The 21,122-nt window shown below is 35.3% G+C and overlaps 1 protein-coding gene across 2 annotated transcripts in view; it reads right to left on the bottom strand.

Annotated features, from left to right (window-relative positions):
• Nucleotides 1-21,122, bottom strand: part of LOC145259144 (anoctamin-7-like) — a 577,044-nt gene that overhangs the window by 42,372 nt on the left and 513,550 nt on the right. For both annotated transcript variants that reach the window (XM_080116843.1, XM_080116844.1), the window contains 2 exons: nt 12,477-12,557; nt 601-683 (listed from right to left, as the gene is read on the bottom strand). In XM_080116843.1, the coding sequence (XP_079972969.1) occupies nt 601-683; nt 12,477-12,557 (164 nt within the window). The remainder of the gene's footprint in view (nt 1-600; nt 684-12,476; nt 12,558-21,122) is intronic.

Raw genomic sequence — 21,122 nt, 5'->3', positions numbered from 1 at the left:
AAAGTGCATTCTTATGTAAAATGTGAAAAGACAATCGAAGAGTTCTCGAATCTTTAAGTACATCCTAAGGTGGCTATGAGAGTATAATACTTTTAAAAACTTCAAATATAGTCTATTTTTATGAAATTTAAATCATATGCATAAAATCTTCCTAGGAAGACAATGGAAGTGGTCCAGAATTTCTAATTGCACTCCTAATCTAAGGGAGCTTTCATAGTGAGTTCAGAACGTAACTGAATGGATGCTCTAAGAAGAGTACGACATAAAAAGGTAAATATATTAAAATTTTATTGAAATTTATATGATAGATGTAGAAAAGTAACCAAAGAAGATAATCAAAATGGTCCCATTATGTGCTGAATATCTGCGTGCTCCCCATCCAAGTATTCCGTATAAACAGCGATTGAAAGAAAATTAATGTACAAAAACAATTTACTGTTATTAATTTGATTCAATTTATTAGTAATTGAGAAACCAGTCAAAATTAAATTTAACTTTCAAAATCCCATTTAAAAAAAATAATAATTTGGTAAAAAAACACAAACGGAATATAAAAATAAAACCCAAAATTTATTAAATTAAGAATCCAATGTCTTTTACCATGTGACTGGAGAATCTTCCGGTATAATGTTTCGATAATCTTTTGTCTCGTGTTTCAATCGATCAGCAATCTTGAACTTATTCTGAAATAGAAAATGTAAAATATATTTTTAAATATTGATTTGCATTTTTGCACATACAAGTAATTCAAAAGTATTTAAAGAATTAATTTTATTCGTCCTGGGACGGGTATAATTTTAGTTGTTGTTGGTTGTTTTTGTTTTACGGCATATCAACCCTTTCCAGGTTATTTAATGCCGAATCCGGTGATTTTGAAGAAAATTGTTTTAATAGAATATATTTGTTTTTTGCAAGTCGGTTTCTAGTTAACCCATAGTTGGGACCCTAACAGGTACTACCACTCCAGGTCAGAGTGGACCTGGAAGCAATGGTAATTAACGGGTGGTTCCACACTCCCCAAAGCCCGCAAGCAACGAACTTCTTTACATAATCATAGATATGCGAGCGACTATACGAAGATTAGCTAATTTTCATAGTCCTTAAAAAAACGAGCGTTAATTAATTACTTATTCATTTTTTATGATTTTTTATTAGATGATTGGTTTCATTTCACTATTATGCTGAATTCTTTTTATGCATAGTTTCTACATTCTGCATAATTGTGTAGAATTAAAGATGAAAACGTTCTGTTACATAGAAATATTTAAGTGCCTTTGTCGATGTGTGTGCAAAAGATCTTTACTAAACTCCTTTCTGAATATTGGGTCTACAGAGTTGAAATTGGACCTATAGCACACTTTTTTGGTTTTTAGCTAATAAAATAGCTGCTAAGAGGCCAAAATTGAAAAAAAAAAGCGTAAGTCGACTATACCCATTTATTTTGCCGATGCGTTAATTAAAAGTTATAGGTAAAGAACATTATTTTAAGCAGGTTTTATACTTGGGTCAGATTAGATTCAGATTTAGGTCATACATTAACGGATAATACTGGAGAGCCCTATGTTTTGGTTTCGATTCTAACTGATGACATATGTTTTTACTTTTTGAATCACTACTATATATTAGGTACAATATAATAATCGATCAAGAATTGGTTTTATAATATTAAATACGAAATCTGCATGAATAAAATATAATATTTAAGCGTACATTGCGACCAGGCAACGTCGGGTGGTGTATTAGTATATACATATAAGTCATCTTGTCGGTATGTGTGCAAAAAGTTTCTACCAAACTACTCTCTGAGTATTTGGTCTACAGAATTGAAATTTAATATATAGGGTATTTGGACCTGTATCACACTTTCGATTTCGTTTTTACCCGGCAGAAATTGTTAACAAAACAGTTGATATTGGCAAAAGTATGTTTGCATGCACAAATCTACATTTATAAGTTAAACAACGTTATTTTTAACTATTTATATTCGTATTGGTGTTGTTCAGACGTCATTGTATCTTACTTTTTGAAATCGCTACAGTATATTTGGTGTAATATAATCATCGATAGATATTTGATTGTTTTTTTTTAATATTTTAATTTTTCAGTTCCGCTACAATCCTCCATGATCTGATGATCATATGGATGACAACTTTAAGCTGGTCCTCTTCATCTAGCACTCCTTCAATGATGACTCGTCTGTTTGGCATACATGCGTCGTCTTTTTCAGAGGAATTACCGCATGCCTCGTTGATGGTGATCAACCTTGCACTCTGGGTTGAAGACTCGCTGTCATTTTCGCCCACCATGGCAACCCAGCCTATGCAAGGACGCAGGTCCCTTACATGGTGGGGTATCTCGTCGACAAGAACGTTGTGTAAGCTTTTCATTCCTATGACACATCCGCACATATAAGGAGTCACACATTGTCCAATTGGGGTCTTCACCTGGACACGATTGCTTACATTGTATCTTTTTTGCTGTTGTTGTTTGGGCTAACCTAGAGGGGCGGTGTCCATGCCCTTCAGTTGAACGTGGTAACAATGAATCAGGTTAGCTGGAGCAGTCAGTGGCGACACATCATCTTTAGGGGTAACATTGCACCAATAGACTACTTCCACTATGGTACATTGTTTCTTTGCTACAATTCACTTCAACTACCAATGACATCGCTCCACAATGCCATTGCCTGGGGAATGTATGCACAACAAAAGTGCAGTCGGACTCCCCATTCTATCAGAAAGTTTTCAAAGACCCTGTTACAGAATGCTGTATCGTTGTCAACAAGTATTTCTGCTGGCATTCCACGCTTGCAAAATAGGACTTCTAAGTGGCTGATGATGCTTGCCGCATTCTCTCGTTTCAAATGACGTCAGATTAAGAATGGAGTACACCTGCAGTCAATGAACGACAGATAGTGGTTGTCTTGGTAGTGGGTTACATCCATTCCCATCCGAAACCAAGTGTCACTAACATTCAATAACCCTTGTAGCCAATGTGTGGGTAGTGGGTCAATTGACTGGCATTTTTCGCAATTTCTCACCACAGTCTTAACCAACACGCCTTAGGAATTGTGGGATCCACTTGTTTAAAAAAGTATAACGTTCGCCTTACGCCAGGGTGGCCACTTTCGAGATGGGCTGACTTTATTCAATCATGGTCATACTTACTTAGCGACACGGCTCACACAAAGTATGGAGATTCAATTGGTTTTTTGATCAAGCCATCGCTTGTTAGAGCGTTTATTTGGTTACGTTGACTTCATTAGGACTGCATCTATGGATAGTTTATATTCCTTGGCTAAACTTGCAAGTGCATCAAACGGTCGCCTGAACTACATTTCATTTGTTGCAAATGAGTCGGTTCCATAAGCATTTACAATAACACGTTTGATTTCCTCAATATCATTCCGTTGTTCTTCCAAAAGCTGCTGATATATTTCCTGAGCCTGATCTTTCAATCATAGTGGCAGGACTCCCTCCACCTTGGTTAGTTCACACAGCTCACAAGTCAACTATAGATCTTCCAACCATTCCATTATTGGAGTTTCCATTGCCATGCCACTGAATTCAGGAATTAACCAAATGTTGGATTGTCTCAATGCTATAGTTATAACAAGGTCAAAATAGTGGGTTGCACATTTTCAATCTCTTCCTCCACTTCGCACATAGCACTAACCGACTAAAAAGATAAGAAAAGAAACCAAAACCACTCAACTGCTAAGATCATTCAATACACCTGACTCAGCTGGCAAATTTGCAAATAGAACTCGTAACAGAAACTATAAATATATATATATATATATATATATATATATATATATATATATATATATATATATTTATATATATATATGCGTTTTATTTTTCATTACCGTTTTTTTTCTGTTGAGTTACATTTTTGTTTCAGCTACACGACCGTTTTTGACCCTTTTGGTCGTGTAGATGAAACAAAAATGTAACTGAACAGAAAAAAAACGGTAATAAAAAATAAAACGCATATTTGCTCTACAACAGTATTGAGCACTTTCTTCAGGTTTTTATTAATTACCATTTCTACTAAATATATATATATATATATATATATATATATATATATAGATAGATAGATATATGCATTGTGTGTATTAAATAAGTTCAAATCTTTGGAAATAAAACAATATTTCCCAATGCATATATATATATATATATATATATATATATATATATATATATATATATATATATATATATCAAAAATATCTCAACTTTGTATGTGTATAATTAATATATATATATATATATATATATATATATATATATATATATATTAATTATACACATACAAAGTTGAGATATTTTTGTTGCACTCACAGCGATATTAAAAGCCTATTTTTTCAATTTAAAAATTATTAAAATGACCTTCTTAATCACAGATAAGGGAGCGACTTCATAGATATTAACTACTTTACATATTCCTTTAAAAAAAAAACTTTCATCAATTAATCATTAATTTTTATGGTTTCTGATTGGATGATTGGTTTCATTTAACTATTACACTAAGATCTATTTATGCATATTTTGCATAATTACATAGAATTTAGGATGAAAACATTCTAGAATACGCACATATACACACATGCACACACATACACACACACACACACACACACATACACATACACACGCACATACACACACACATACACATACACATACACACACACATACACACATACACATACACACACATAAACACACACATAGACATACACACACATACACACATACACACACACATACACACACACACGCCTATACATATATCTGTGTGTGCAGAATGATCTTTACCAAACTCCTTTTTAATTTTTGCTCTACTGACTTGAAACTTGAGAGGAATTGGACCTCTGGAACAAATTTTATTTGATCTCTAATCGGTATAAATAGCCGTTAAGAGGTTAAAATTGAAACGATTAAGCTTACTAAACTGTTATTTCTCTGCATGCATAAATTTACATTTTTCTGTTTGTCACATAATTATTAAGGTTTTTAAATCCATTTGTCGATAGCTCAAACGGTAGCAACTAAAACATGAGTGCTTAATATTTTTGCTCTATTCTGGCTGATGGCACTCAAGTCATTTATTTGTATTCAATAGAAAATTGGTTCTAATAATAAATACGAAATCTGCATGAATTAAAATATCATATTTAAGCGTATTTTACGACTGGACCACGCCAGGGAGGGAGGGGGGCTACAATATATTGGGTACAATATAATAATCAATAGAGTTTAGGTTGTTTAAACAGTTACATTCAATTTAGCTTTAATTTGCAGCTTTTGAAAAAAATAACAAGTGCAGATTCTTTTTCGGTACCATTGTATTTATATGTATTGTGGTCTTATTTATATGTATTGTGGTCTTATTTATATGTATTGTGGTCTTACTGTATTTCAGGACAAGAATTCATCATCTCATGGAGTATCCAGCTTCGTGCTGTTACTTGCGTTAACATTAATTCGAGGAGGTGCAGCATTCCTCGTAAAAGCCAGTGTGTGTTGTTTGTGCTGCGAATATCATGTTATTTTAAATATTTAGTCAGGATTTACTTTCAGAGAAAGTATCACCATGCCATGTTGTCCTGACAAACCCTTTTACAGATCGACTTTAGATACTCGGGGATAGTGTCTAGTAGACATTCAAGTTCTCTATGCATATATATATGTGTGTGTGTGTCTGTGTGTGTGTTTATATGTCCATATACATACGAGGTATGTCAAATATTTTGAAGGCATTCTTTCTTTGTGTGTACTTAACGCCAGCGTTATCATGCCCATCAAAACCCTAATAATCAAGGAATTATTTGAATAAAAGAAAAGATCCTGCGGGGTCACCAAATGTTAGTCCTCCCCTCCATTATTCCCTGTCCTCAGTTCACTGGTTCAAATCAATGAACCTTTTTGGCAAACAAGTCAACCAACATACACATTTTATATATGTATATACCTGGGGTTTTTTTTTGTTTGTTTCTTGATTTCCTCTCCTTCAAACGATCCATCGATACTAATAGGAATTCCATGGTGGCTTTACGACCTAATTACGATGCTCCGGAAATTTCAAATAGACCCAATGACTCATGTCAAACCTTCCTTGAATGAAACCATGCACCAAACAAAACAGAATCATCCTCTCTCTAGAAAAACTCTAACATACCTTAACACACACTAACATACCTTAACACACTCTAACATACCTTAACACACACTAAAGTTAATTCAGTCGATTTAAAGAAATATTTGTGGACAATTATTCTTTCTCTCTTCTAAACACTTAATTATTCACAAAATGGTCAGATTATGAATTTAAAAAAATAACTCTGTGTGTGTACTTTTTAAAGGGTCCTTCAGTGAACCCGAACTCTCACTTGACTGATCATGTGATTTTATTGAGATTTAAACCATAATATAGGTAGAATAGTTATTATTACTAAATATGAATTAATCAACGTTTCGTTTCTGAACTTTTGAGATGAGGATTATTCATATTATTTGGATTCCTTGTAACTACTGTTCTCATCTTGAGTGTGATTTTAACAACGTTTCGGTCGATGTAACCTCCAACTTTCTTCAGATATATCTTGTAGAACTAGGAAATCTTTCTGCTGAAAATGGGAATCTTTATCTCAAACTCGGGAATCGGCACATAATTTTGAATGAAACCATTTATTTAAGCCACGTGAGTAGCATGCTCAAATTCCGTCAGCCATGACTGGATATAAGGAGAGTGGCTGATGGAATAAGAGCATGTTACCCCCGTGGATTAAAAAAACAGTTCCATTCAAAAATCTGTGCAGTTCCTGGGTCCAACAGAAAGGTTCCCATGTTCAACAGAATACACTTGAAGAAGGTCACAGGTTGCATCAACTGAAACTTTGTGAAAATAACACTCAAGATGAGAACAGTAGTCCAAAGAATCCAAATAATACGAATAATCAATGTCTCGACACTCCTAGACACATGAAGTATATTTGTGTGAAATTTCAAAGAAATCAGCTCAGCCATTTCGAAAATCATAGGGAACAAACTCATACACACACGCAAGCACACACATACACACACACACACACACACACAAAGTGCTTTTTATATATAAGTAGAGATTAACATTTCAATTAAAATAGTGTCCATTGTATTTTAAATATAGAACTGATTCACATGAGATAACTTAATAAGTACTACTAAAGACTCAAAACGCAATATTGTGCTACATAGTTCAATACAAATAATAAAATTAAATTATAAATGACAATCTTTAATTTATTCCTTCAGTCCAGCACATCTTGGCAGACAATGCTTTTTTTGCCCTGTTTCTTTTGAATGTTCCCTTTTTTCACATATTTGTTAACGTCTTTCTTCGGTGAAGAACTGCTGCATGTCGAAATTACTAAGAGTTCATTTTTATATATTTCTAAAGGACAAAAAAAGGAAGCAAGAGCTACGATGCTGCCGAAGGTAAATCAAAATTCCACTTTCTTAGAGAAATAATACTTTTCTTTCTTTTAGCATGGTCGTATACGCACCAGAAAAAATATTTTATGCCAATAACTTCCATTCAAATCAAAGTGAAGAACGGAAGTTGTTCTGACCCAGAATTCATGAGTATATTGTGTAGATTTTTTTTTTTTTTTTTTTTTTTGATTTTAACAATTCGTGGTGAATATCTTGAACATAAAGCATTCATACTTTTATTATATACTAGCAGGCGTTGCCCGGTCGTAAAATATGCATAAATATTATATTTTAATTAATGCAGAATTCTTATTTATTATAAAGAGAAATTCTATAGGTATTAAACGTAACGTTAAATTTCTTTAAAAAAAAAATGAAGTAAAAACAAACAGAAAGAAACTGAGACGTGTGCATGCGAGTATTATGTTTTTTTAACAATTCACTTCTTGTAAGTAAAAAATACTCGAGCTGAGATCTAAGCGCAGACCTAAAGACAAGTCAAGTATGATAACCATTGGACCAGCTTGACACTATCTTTAAAACATGTTTTCAAACCTACTTATTCTTAATATAAGTAATATGTCATGTGAACGATTCACGCATTCGTATTCGTGAAACAGTTGACAAACAGATAAAAATCCGATAACCCCAAGTACCAATTTTTCCATTTTTAACTTTTAGCATTTTGGGATTTTTTTTTTCGGATGAAAACTAATAAAAAAGTTTTCCACATGTCTGAATACTCTACATACCGAATTTCAAGTCTGTAGATCAAAAATTTGTTGAGTATATAGGTTGAGAATTGTCCTCACACGCATTCTCACTTTTATAGATATATAGACTAGCAGATTACCCGGTGCCGCCCGGTCATAAAATATGCATAAATATTATATTTTAATCAATACAGTTCATTTCTTGTAAGTAAAAAAAAAATACTCGAACTGGAATCGAAACAAAAACCTGAAGATTTTTTAATCTCTTAATCTAATGTTTCTCATTCATTTTATTTTGTTTCATTTTATTGTTATTTTTATTTGGAATATTATTGTTAATAATATGAATATTATTAGTTTTATTATTGTGAATGTGTCGAATTAATATGTGATCTTGTTTTAACACACGTATGCTTACAGTGTTTTTGTCATATTTTAGCTGTTTTATTAGTCTAGTTTTTTATTTTATAATAATAATAATTATTATTATTATTATTATTATTATTATTATTATTATTATTATTATTATTATTATTTTGTATATTAAAGTAAAATTTATTCTGTGGATACAACTTTTTGATATTTCACTTCTACAGTTTAATAGGTTTTAGAGACTTTAAGGTTTAAAATTTCAAACTTCTCATTCAGACATAATCCATGCACGTTGTATAAACTTCTACATGTACTGGCCTATCGTACTATTTCTCACTCGACTATTGACAAGTGTGTGCTAGTTTTGTCTCCAAGTAATGGGTCGCTAGTATTATTTATGAATTCACGTTTACAGAGAAGAAACAACGGTTAAACCTCTCTTGAGCACTTCCCTTGGTAACGATAGAACAGCAAAAGATTAGCAAGTCTCTTCTGTGAAAAACAGGTTGTAGAGAAAAAAAAAAGATCACTCCCCTTTTCCACTAGATTTTGAATTCGATTTTGTACTCTCCATAGCACCTCCCAAGATGTGGCAGTATCATTAAATGTATCTGACTTATATTGATAGAAAATTGCATCTGGGAAATATGTACTTTCTGGAGTGATAGAATGATCCAACCATTTTTTCAGCAAGCTTAGCAACGAATTGGATATATGGATGTCTTCCATTTTAGATCTGAAGTAAATGGAAGTCCTAAGCGCTTATCAAAATAAGGAGTTTTATTAAGGAAGAGCCGTCCATGTTGACTGGGCAAAACAGTACTCAGAGTATTGGTTATGAAAAGAGAGAAGCTTAGTTTTAGATGCATTAAAAGTAACAAACCGCTTTTTCCTCCCAAGTGCACCTTATACTCCAAATAGTTCTAAACCTCAAGTCAGTGCACATTTTTGAAATATTTTTTAAATGTAGTGGGCTGTGACAGAAGAAAGACCACCAAACAGAAGAAAGACTGAAAAAGGTGACAAAAAGGAGTGGCCTGACACCACCCATTTTCAAATGAACTGAACGCAGGGCATTCACCTGTTTGTAAAAGTTATTTTAAGTCCAAATAGTAGAACGGAAAAGGAAAGTCCCATTTTGGTGTTTGGGGTGGGGCCCCCATATTTAAAAACCTATAAATACATGCCCACTAGAATAATTAATAACCCTAACTCGCTTCAGAAATAAAGAAAAAAGTGGAAAGTAAAAAAGGTGGCTGTATTGTAGAAAGCGAACCAAGTGCAAAGAAATTTCGGCAAATATTTTCCCATTGGTGGGAACCGATTTTCCGAATGGATAATTTCATTCGATCTTGTGAGCAAATCATTTGCACTTATTGCTCAGAAAATCAGTTTTCATTCAGAAAGAAATAAAAATTAAGCAAAGTATTCAAAACTGATTTATTCGTATATTACTTGGATTTTTCAAACTACTGCTCTCATCTTGAGTGTTTTTTTTTTTGTTTTTTTCAGTCAATGTAACCTCTGATTAGTCTTGAATTCGTGAATTAAGCATATCTATCTAGCATTCCCTGATGTCAAATATGCTAAATATATTTTTTATTATTATCTTCGATGTTATTCTTGTAACATTTTGGCTGATGTAACCTCCAACTTTTTGAGATGCGTTTTGTTGAACTCAGGAATCTTAATGTCGAAATCAAGAATCTGTACACATGGACTGGATTGGTAGCCCAAAATAATGTGCAAAGTAATAACTAGTTCTCAGTAACAGTCTCCTGGGGGTTGAAGGTTCAATACTTAGTACAGGCGATACTAAGAACAAAATAAAAACTATTTGTATTATTTGAATTCTTCGGACTTCTGTCCTCATCTTGAGTGTAATTTTCACAACGTTTTGGTCAATGTGAACTCCAACTATCTTCAGGTGCATATTGTCAAACTCAGGAACCTGCACAGAATTTTAAATGTAATCCTTTATTTAATCCATAGGAGTAGTATGTTCTTGTTCCGTCAGCCGTGACTGGATAGAAGTCCTAACTAATTTACAATTGTATTTTGAATATCGCCTTCACTGAGGATTGAACCTTCAATCGCTATAAGAGTATAGTTTACAATTAAATTTTACCAAATACTTTATCCATTATGTATCTATTATCTATTAGTCCTTGCAGGTAAAAATTCAATCCTCATTGTGGACAATACTCAAAATGCAATTGCAAACTGCTTAAGACTTCTAACCAGTCATGGAACAAGAGCATGCTACTGCCATAGATTAAATAAAAGGTTCTATTCAAAATTCTGTACAGATTCTTGAGTTCAACAAGATACACCTGAAGAAGAAACAAAATATTGTGAAAATAACACTCAAGATGGGAACCGTAATCTGAAGAATCGAAATAATGTACAAATTATCAACCCTGCTTGATTTACAAGAGTCATTCCCAAAGTAAAGCTTCCTATATAGGTTTTTTTTTTACTCCAAAAGTTGAAGAGCTATGAAGACGGGAGTCGTACCTTTAAAATGAGCGACGTTTTTTTGCTCCAGAATTTATTTTTCTACATAGTTACCATTATTCTCAATGCAATTTTGCCAGAAATCCAATAATGTATTTCTTTTTCTGATGCATGTTCTTGAGAGGGGTTGCTTTCTTAGAGTCTCACACTGTCAATATCTGCAACAGAGATGAAAGTTTCAGGTTATGAATACATGAGTTTAGTTATCTTCATTATGAAATTTGCAATCTCATCTGATCCATTTGGGTGGAATAAAAATTAGGAGGCATTACTTTTGAAAAGCCCTTCATATGTTTCAGAATTTTTGAGATGAGGATTGATAATCTGTATTATTTGGATTATTCGAACTACTATTCTGATCTTGCATGCTATTTTCACAACGTTTTGGCCGATGTAAAATTCAACCTTCATCATATGCATCTTGTCGAACTCTGGAATCTTTCTGTCAAACTCGGGAATCTGTGCACAATTTCAAACAGAACTCTTTAATATATCCACGGGGGTAGTTTGCTCTCATTCTGTCAGCCATGACTGGGTAGAAGTGTTAATTAATTCGTAATTGTATTCTTAGTATCGCCTGCACTGAGAATTGAAGTTTTAACTCCTAAGACACTGTTACTAAAAACTGATTATTACTTAACATTTATATCCATCCTTGTGTCGTGGCTGGCAAAACAGGAACAAGCTGAATTAAATAAGGGGTTTTGTTTGAAATTCTATAAATTCCCAAATGCGACAGAAATATTCTGGAGTCTGACAAGCTACATATTAAGAAGGTTGCAATATGTTTGTTCACATTATGTATAAATTTCTGCATGTTGATACTGTCAGGAAACATGGGGCAGGAAAGGAATTCCAAAGGCAAGCAATTCGACTAAAGAAACTATCATAGTAGAGAAACTAAAAACCTCTGAAAGGGTGAAATTTTGCTGCTATCCAGTTGCATGTTCATCAGACTGTGGTGATTTATCTTTGCTCATCATCACGTTTGTCTCTCTCTCTCTCTCTCTCTCTCTCTCTCTCTCTCTCTCTCTCTCTCTCTCTCTCTCTCTCTCTCTCTTTCTCTCCTATATTTAACCACATCCTCATTTTCTTGACTGATCCATTTTGTATCATAGTAAGAGTGTTTGCTAATGGGCTGGGAGACCAAGATTCAATTCTCGGTCGAGTCATTCCAAATACGTTAAAAAATGGTACTTGATGCCCACTCAACAGCATAAGCAGAGGATCAAGGACAAATGGAGTAATCCAATGGAGTTGTGCCCTCTCCAACACCTTGGTGTAGCAGCTAATGAAAAGAGAGTCTTTGAGTCGCCCTTGACTATAGTAAGCCACTGAGCTTACATTATTTACATTTACTGCATGTATTAAAGAAGGTTAAGTGCTGTACCTGTCGGATTGAAAGTTTCACATATGCCGGAATGTCAGGAATAAAAAATTCAATAAACAGCTTCACAGCAAACACCACATGCTGAAAAATAAACAAACAAACAAACAAACAAATTTAAAATCTTTTATAAAATTTCTGTACATAGTTTTAATTTATTGGAACCCATTTAAAATTTAATGGAACCCATTTAAAATTTAATGGAATCTATTTAAAATTTAATGGAACCCATTTAAAATTTAATGGAATCTATTTAAAATTTAGTGGAATCCATTTAAAACTCCATAATCTGAAAAAAAAAATGTATATATAAGGAAAGAATATTTAGTGTTTTTGTGGGATAGAAAAAGAAGTGGGACGATTTGGGCTAAATCATCGAAAGCACAAGTGCACAAGTTTGTTGGAGCACATTCCATTGAAGTATTTGTTGGAAAAGCATACAGACACAGTATTACGGCAACAGGTCCAAGTATAGAGCTTGGTAGACAATGAGGGAAATATTAGATTAAAGTCTAAGAATGAGGGATTTAGTGGTTAGTGAATTAATCTAGATGTAGAGATTAACGAAAATTAACTGTAATAATATTAAGGAATGTAGAAACTGGATTTGAGGTTTACTTTTGGCTGCATCGTAACTTTTGCTTCCCTTATTTTCTTCTTTAGTAATTCTAACAAAATGGAATCTATCAACCTAACATATCGTTGGCTGCTTTTTACTTTGAAGTATTATTATTTTAGCTCCTTATATCAAATGGTTTCATGCTTTGCCTGGAATGATTTCCATTAAAAAATATTCACTGAGCGTTTATTATTTACCAAGTTTTTATCACTAAATAAAACTATTTTAGTTGGAGCTATGTAATTTTTTTACTGTAGTTGTTAAGAATCAGTTACCTCCCCTTTAATTTTTATACTCATGGTAATTTGACACTGAGAATTTTTACGCAGACGATTCTCATGAGCTTTGAAAATTCTCACTTAAAGTTCATGTAAACATACACAGCATTACATTGCATGTTTTTGTGATGCATACGATTGGCAGACGTAGGTAATAGAAACATTCAAAGAAAGAAGGTAGGGATGCATAAAATTGAAAATATCTGGTTGGGGACGGCTACTCAATAGATGTTTTCTCTGTTTGAAGTGAAGTATCTCATTTAAAGAAGGGATCATGCTGGGATCGGCCTTTGTGAGAAAAGCAATGTCCAATATTATCTGCAGATAAGTCTCTTTGATGGAGACTCTCTAGCCATTATTGGCAGATTCCGGGAGATGAGAAGGCGAGTGTGTCAGAATCAAACTTCTGGGGTAAGGCAAAGGAAGTGGACGTTTGAGTCAAGCAGTTGGTTTTCCTGAGAGCTGTTGGGGAGTTGGGACAGTGTGCCTCTCTGGTCTGGTTGGGTCCTTGAGGTTTTTAGCTGAAGGATTATCTTAATTGGACTTATGTATTTCGGTTTGATTAGGCAAAACTCTAATTTTTGCAAGTCGGCGTTGGGAAAAACGTGTATCACTTAAAATCTCAAAGAAAAGCTAAACATCTATTATTTGTTATGAGCAAAACGTGATTTTTGTTTGGAAAGATAATTTCTTTGTTGTAGTCCTGACTGGATCAAATAACAACCATGAATCGGCACAATGTTGGGACGATCACGGCCTTTTTAGTGAACACACAAGTGTATGTTCATATTTAGAACGTTTATTAGTAGGATTTTATTACATTTTAAAGTTTTTACAAAACAATGTGAATGTAATGTAAACATTGCAAGTGGATAAAGTAAGTTTAGGAAACTTTTGTCATTACTAACCAGCAGAGAGTTATTATTGGTGACTAAGAGAAGAGTTTATCAGGCATGTGTATGAAATGTGATGCATTGCTTGGGCTGCTTCAAGGAAGATAGGCTCTCTCTACTGTGCTAGAAAGTTACTCACGCCTGAAAGTATCCTGTACCTCTACAGGCCACTATTCGCCCATGTATGGAGTATTGTTGTCACATTTGGGCTGGTGCATCTGCTACTAGTCTCTTGCTTCTGAACAGGGTTCAAAAGAGAGTCACCAACTTGATAGGTCCTGAACTGTCATCTAGGCTTCAACCCCTGTCCCATCCATGAAATGTTGCATCCCTCTGCCTGTTCTACAAGTATTTTAATGATGGGTGCTCTGACGAACTACAAGCCCTTGTATCCCCTCGATGTAAATATACATGACAAACCCAACAAGCAGCAAAATCCCACCCCTATATGGTAGAGATCCTTAGATGTTAGAAAGCCTTCTACTCTAATAGTTTCTTCCCCAAAACTGCTGGACTTTTGAACTCCCTTCTGGGTTCCTACTTTCCAAACTGTACTGACATGTAGAAGTTCAAGTGTAATGTGAACAGACATCTTGCTGCTCAACTCCCTACATAGTATCTCTGTGTTCTCGTTTGGGGTGAAAATGTAATTAAAAAAATGTATAAAAGTTAAATCTGGCCAGTGAGGATATGTGTTGCATGGAGAGAAATGATATAAGAATGGTATGATGGACGTGTGATGTGAATCTTAAATCTGATTTCCTCAGAGGATGATTAAACATGTATAGTATAAGATGTGTGCATGGATGAAGAGTTTTTGCGTTCGTAGATGTAGAACAGTTGAGGTAGCAGGGTCAGATTATAGGGGAAGACCAAGAAAAAAATGGGAAAAAATGATAATGATGGACTTGAAAGAAAGAGGGTGAAATAAAAACTTGACTAAATTTGGAAGAACTCTCATTCATTCTTTCAACGTGACCATACCATCGAAGTCTACTCTTCTACATACATCTTCCTATACTTTTAATCTTCCTCTGAGGTCATCAGATCTAAGCCTGTTTTTAAAACTCACATTATACATCCCTTGTATCATTCACATAGCATTTCTCATCATGCAATGCCTATCCTCAACCCTCATTGACCAGGTTTCAGTTTCATACATTATCACATCGAATACACATGCCCCTTTCTCTCTCTTTTTTTTCTCTTTCTTTTTCTCACTGGCTTTTCTCCCCCGCCTCCCATCTCTCTCTTTCTCTCTATATCTACTTCTATCACCATTCTCTTCCAACATTATACTTTATCTATTTCAGCATGTCTTTCTCTGAGTTTCCTCTTCAATAATGTTTACTTAACTCATGCAACGCATGTCCTCAATCCTCATTGGTCAGGTGTCAATTACATTACCACAACGCATACACATGCGCCTCTCTCTCTCTCTCTCTCTCTCTCTCTCTCTCTCTCTCTCTCGTTTCCCTTTTCCCCTTTCTCTATCTATCTACCTCTATCTTTCTTTTCAACATTCTTTTTCAATATTATACTTTATTTATTTTAGTTTCCTTTCTACTAATGCATACTTACCTCAATCTAATTCTTTTTATTTCTAACTCTTTCTATATTTTGTATATCTACCTTCTTAAAGAAGTCACTAAGACAGCAAAAAGAAATTCTGAAATCAGATGGTGTTGAAAGTTCTAATTTCCCAAAAAGCACAACTTTATTAGTTTATAACAACTAATAAGCAAAACATCGCATCCTAATAACAGTTTATATTATACAAGCTGACATGTTTATTTCTAAGATCATCATCATCATCATCATCATCATCATCATCATCATCATCATCATCAATTAGCATAGGAGGAAGAAACAGAGAGAGGATTGAAAGACAAATGGTTGCATAGAAAACAGAAATATCTGTTTAGGATAATTCCATACCTAAATGTTATTGGCATAAAAAGGAGAGCTGTGATGGTGGCTAAGTGGTTAACGACATGGACTGAAAATCTGGGTGTGCCAAGTTCGAATCCAGTTTGTTCTACAGAAATATGTTCATCAAACGTTTACCTGATCTTGTGTATAACCTCCCCTGGAGAGGAGGTAACTAAAATAATATAAAAAGAGAGCAAGGAAGAAACGACTTCTTTGAACACATTTTTGAAACTTTAACCAGTGTGACCTAACCACCTATGTTGGTCGAATCTTACATCAATAACGGTTATAAAAAAGCTAAGTTGGAGCTTTTATTATATGAACAATCCCGGGCAGTTCTCGATTACCTTGCTGACTCCATTTATTTAGTCGATGATATAACCAAAGCCAAGGGAAAATAGCTTCAGTTAGCAGATCTGAGATTTATTAATCTATATCTTATTTAATCGATATCTTGATACTTTGTTTTGCTAAGAAAATAATGTATTTCGAGTGATGGTAGTGAAAAAGTTGTTTAGACTCTGATCGAGAGCAGCATCTGACCATGAGGTCATCTCTCAAGGACAATCCCAGCATGAGAATAGCTTGATGGAAATTTACCTCGATAAACGACTATGTACAGTTGGCACCAGAACAACCAGAAGAGAAGGGGATATGATGCTGCGATCCACGATTGACTGGATTGGACTTGGGACCTAATATGCCTTTAGTTGGGAGCTAATATGTCTTTAGTTGCAAGAGTTAACTCTAAGTCCAAGTGACGATATACAGGAATTAACCTAATGACAACTTGGGTGCGTGTGCCATTGCCTTGGACTCAAGAAGATCAATTAGGTCACTCGTGGACTCCTTGTGGAAGACAGTGAAAAACACTGAAGCAACCAACCAACCCTGTCCCTGGGTAAATGACCAAGGCCAAGCTGTTGTGTTGTGAGAGTTGTTCTGGGTGACCAGAATAACTGTTGAACTGTTTTGGGATGTTCCATGATCAGAAAGCCCTAAAATAAACTCATATACTAGGTTATCTTTGGTTACTAGCACCAGTCAGGTTATACCGTGCTGGGTTTGAAGCATAGCATCTGTTCTGCTCAGTCTCAAGATGCTAGCCTCTTTTCTATTTTTTTTTACATAGGCCAAGAGGCCACTCGAGGATAAGGGTTAAACAGTGTACAGTAGAAATTGGACAATATAGTAATCGTTAATAATGGAAATTCGGTAAATTTGTTAACATATGGAATGGTTCATCAAGAACTTATTTACATTAGACTTGAAAACAACCATATTGTAGTCAGCTGGAAAGTAGGAAAATGGAAGATAATTCCACAGGCGTGCAGTTCTAAGAAAGTAGCTTTGTTCATGGAATCTACGTTTAGGTTTAGGCACAGATAAAGAGTGGGGGAAATTAGTGAAAGTGTTTTCTGCTAGACGGGTGTTTCTTGTGAAATCTGGGGAGGAGGGGACCATAGATTGAAGCTCAGCTGAGCACTTGCCATGAAAATAACGATAAAGCAGATACAAACTCGCAACATCTCTTCTGTGAGAACGAGGTTGAAGGGAAGAGAAAGGACATCCCCTACGAGGCTACAAAGTCTATTTTGAACCCTATCAAGGCAAGATAAGTCCTTTCTAGCAGCTCCTGCCCAGATGTGGCAACAGTACTCCATCCTTGGACGTACCTGGCTCTTATATAGATAGAGAATTGCATCAGCAGTGAGATATCTACTGGATCGATAGAAGGATCCCACCATTTTTCCAGCGGCCTTGGCAACAGATTTGATGTACGTGTTCCATTTACGATCAGGAGTAATGGTCAAGCTCAGAAACTTGTCAAACATAAGGCCTCCCCAAGTCATTCATTTCAATTGATGCCAGATGGGGATCAGAGCGTTGATGCTATAGATAAAAGCTTGGTTTTAGATAAATTAAAAGTAACAAGGCACCTCTTTCCCCATTGTACCACTTGCTCAAGATCAGAGGAGAGAGAATCAGAGAGAACTTGGTCGTTTACTGTCTTAGATAGTAGTGTCATCGGCATAAATGTCTACGAATGATATGAGGATGTGATTTGGAAGATCATTAATATAGATCAGGAAGAGAGTTGGGCCCAGGATGAACCCCTGAGAGACTTCAGCATTAATACTGAGAGCTTCTGATTTCTGCCCATCAACTACTACTCTTATGAACCTATCAGAGAGAAATGATTTAATAACTGAGAGGCCATTTCCAGCTATACCGTAGCTGGAGATCTTGTGAAGTAAACCTTTATGCCATACCCTATCAAAGGCCTTAGATATGTCAAGAGCAATTGCCCTAGAAAGGTAGCCTCCATCAAGAGATTCGCTAATCCTATGAGATATAACTGTAAGCACATCAGCTGTAGATCTAGCAGAACGGAAACTATATTGCATGTCACTAAGAAGGTTATTTTTGCTGAGATGGTTGATTACTTCTCTATTTAACACAGATTCCAGCAACTTACTCATGACTCACAGGAGACTTATTGGCCTGTACTGAGAGGGAGATGAGCGATCACCTGAATTCTTAAATATGGGGCATACTGATGAGATTTTCCAAGGTGATGGGAAGCAATTCTCTTTAAGACAACGTTTAAACAGTTTTGTAAGGATGGATGCTAGTTCTGGTTGAAGTCGTTTGAGTACTATAATTGGAATACTGTCAGGGCTGGTTGCTTTACTGGAATCGAGATTTTTGACTAGCTGTCAACATCACGTACAGATATTTGTATATCACATAGCATGTTTTCTGATACAGGATGAAATATTGGAGGTTGGTGGCCTTGGTCGCAAAGGGTAGAATTAGCTGCAAAGTTCTTGGCAAAGTGTTTGGCTTTGTCTGATGCTGACAAGATTACCTCAGGTTCATTTAAGAGAGTTGGGATAGAACACACGCTTCTGTTCAGGATTCTGTTTGCTATTCGCCAAAACTGTTGGGAACCAAGCCGCTGCTTAGCTAATTTGAACTTGACTGACTGAGCATACAACTCTCTTGTGTTCTTTATTACTTTTTTACAGTGGTTGCTGGCAGTCCTGAAAGCGGCTTTAGTCGCAGTACATCTATTACGTTGGAAGCAATGGAAAAAGTGATTTCTGTGCACAATGGCAGCAGCACATTCTGGAGAGAACCACGGCTGGCTGTTAGGTTTTTGCTGGAATTTTTTCGAGGGTATGAAACGGTTTATACCTACAATTAACCATTCAATCAGGTCTGATACTATAGAGGACACATCCTTTTTTAACATGGAATGCAGAGATAGATCTGATATAAATGTATGGAAGCTATCCCAGTCAGCCATAGAGTATCGATATACTGTACGATGGAGAGGTACATCTGAGGACTTATTACATTTCATTTTTATCTTAACTAATACAACAGAGTGGTCGGAAGATCCAAGTGGAGACGAGAAAAAGGTCTAGGCACTTGCATACTCGCCATCAGTATCGTGCACACGGGTGGGTCTGTGAACAATCTGAGTGAGGTCATAAGCAATGGAGAAATCATGACAAAACCTCCCCTCATCATCCGTCTTGTTTGAGTGAGTTAACCATTCCACATTGTTGACATTGAAGTCTCCACAGACATGAATATTAGCTGAAGGATAAGCAGATAGGACTTGGTCAATTTTCTCAGATATGCTTTTAAAAATAATAACTCCGCTGTTGTGGTGGCGATAGAGAGTAAATATAAATGCAGTAGTGTAGGCTAAAGCAACCCGGAAGGACATATAGGGTAAGTTAGGACCTTCCCTGGAGATGTCCCTACCACATGGAAAGCCATCTTTAATATAGGCACATATTCCATGCCCATGACGATCTTGGGGGTCAGATTTGGAAGTTAAATTAGAGTATCCTTTAATTATGAACTCTTCTAGGGAAATAGGACTTGGTCAATTTTCTCAGATATTCTTTTAAAGATAGTAACTCCGCTGTTGTGGGGGGCAATAGAGAGTAAATATAAATGCAGTAGTTTGAGCAAGTGCAACCTGGAATCACATATAGGGTAAGTTAGGATCTTCTCTGGAGATGTCTCTACAACATGGAAAGCTATCTTTTATATAGGCACATATTCAATGCCCATGGCGATCTTGGGGGTCAGATTTGGATGTTAAGTTAGAGTATCCATTAATTACGAACTCATCTAGGGAAATGGTCTGTCCAATGCCTGTTTTGCTTAGAAATAATATGTCTGGTTTAGTCTCCTGTAATTGGGTTTACACCTCTGGAAGGTTAGAACGTAGACCCCTGATGTTGGAGAAGGAGACATGGTAGTGGGGGTCTATGTTAGAAGTTGGAGATTCGGGTTTAATCATGTATTTTTTATTGAAAATTTTTATGATGGAGTTTTGGGATTTGTGGACTAGGTCGACAGACTTGCTTGAAGCAGGACAGAGAGGGAAAGTAAGAGAGAAATAGAAATGAAGAAATATTTTTTTTTGTAGCCCATGAAAGGGTAAAGCCATAACAATTACCCACTAATATGGCATCGAGAGGCCCCACCAGAAGCTACTGCATGATCCAGAATCTATCAGGTGGATAATATCAGCCCAGATAAAACGTTTACCTCCAGCACCCTTACTAGTGCCATGGCTATAAGGATAGACATAGAAACAGAAAATTTCTGACATCTTTGGCGGCTATTTATGCAAAATACTGCCAACCTAGAATACAGCTTTTTCTTCTCCCTTTTGAAAAAAATCATTCATTAAAATATGAGGACTGGGGTACAAATAAAGAGAAACGAGAATTATCTTCTAATAGGGGAAGATTTATGGTTGATAATCTGAGGTACTCTCACTTGGAAATGCAAACAAGGCCAATCATAGCTGTTTTGAAACTATCCAAATGTTGTTTGTTTTTTTAGTAATGGGTCACCACGTCTCAGTGCCAAACGCCACTAGAGGATCAGCTTA

The sequence above is a fragment of the Euprymna scolopes genome, chromosome 34 (assembly GCF_053919585.1).
Source record: "Euprymna scolopes isolate OS-2025 chromosome 34, ASM5391958v1, whole genome shotgun sequence".
Classification (NCBI taxonomy): domain Eukaryota; kingdom Metazoa; phylum Mollusca; class Cephalopoda; order Sepiida; family Sepiolidae; genus Euprymna; species Euprymna scolopes.
This window is presented reverse-complemented; position numbering and strand designations above follow the sequence as displayed.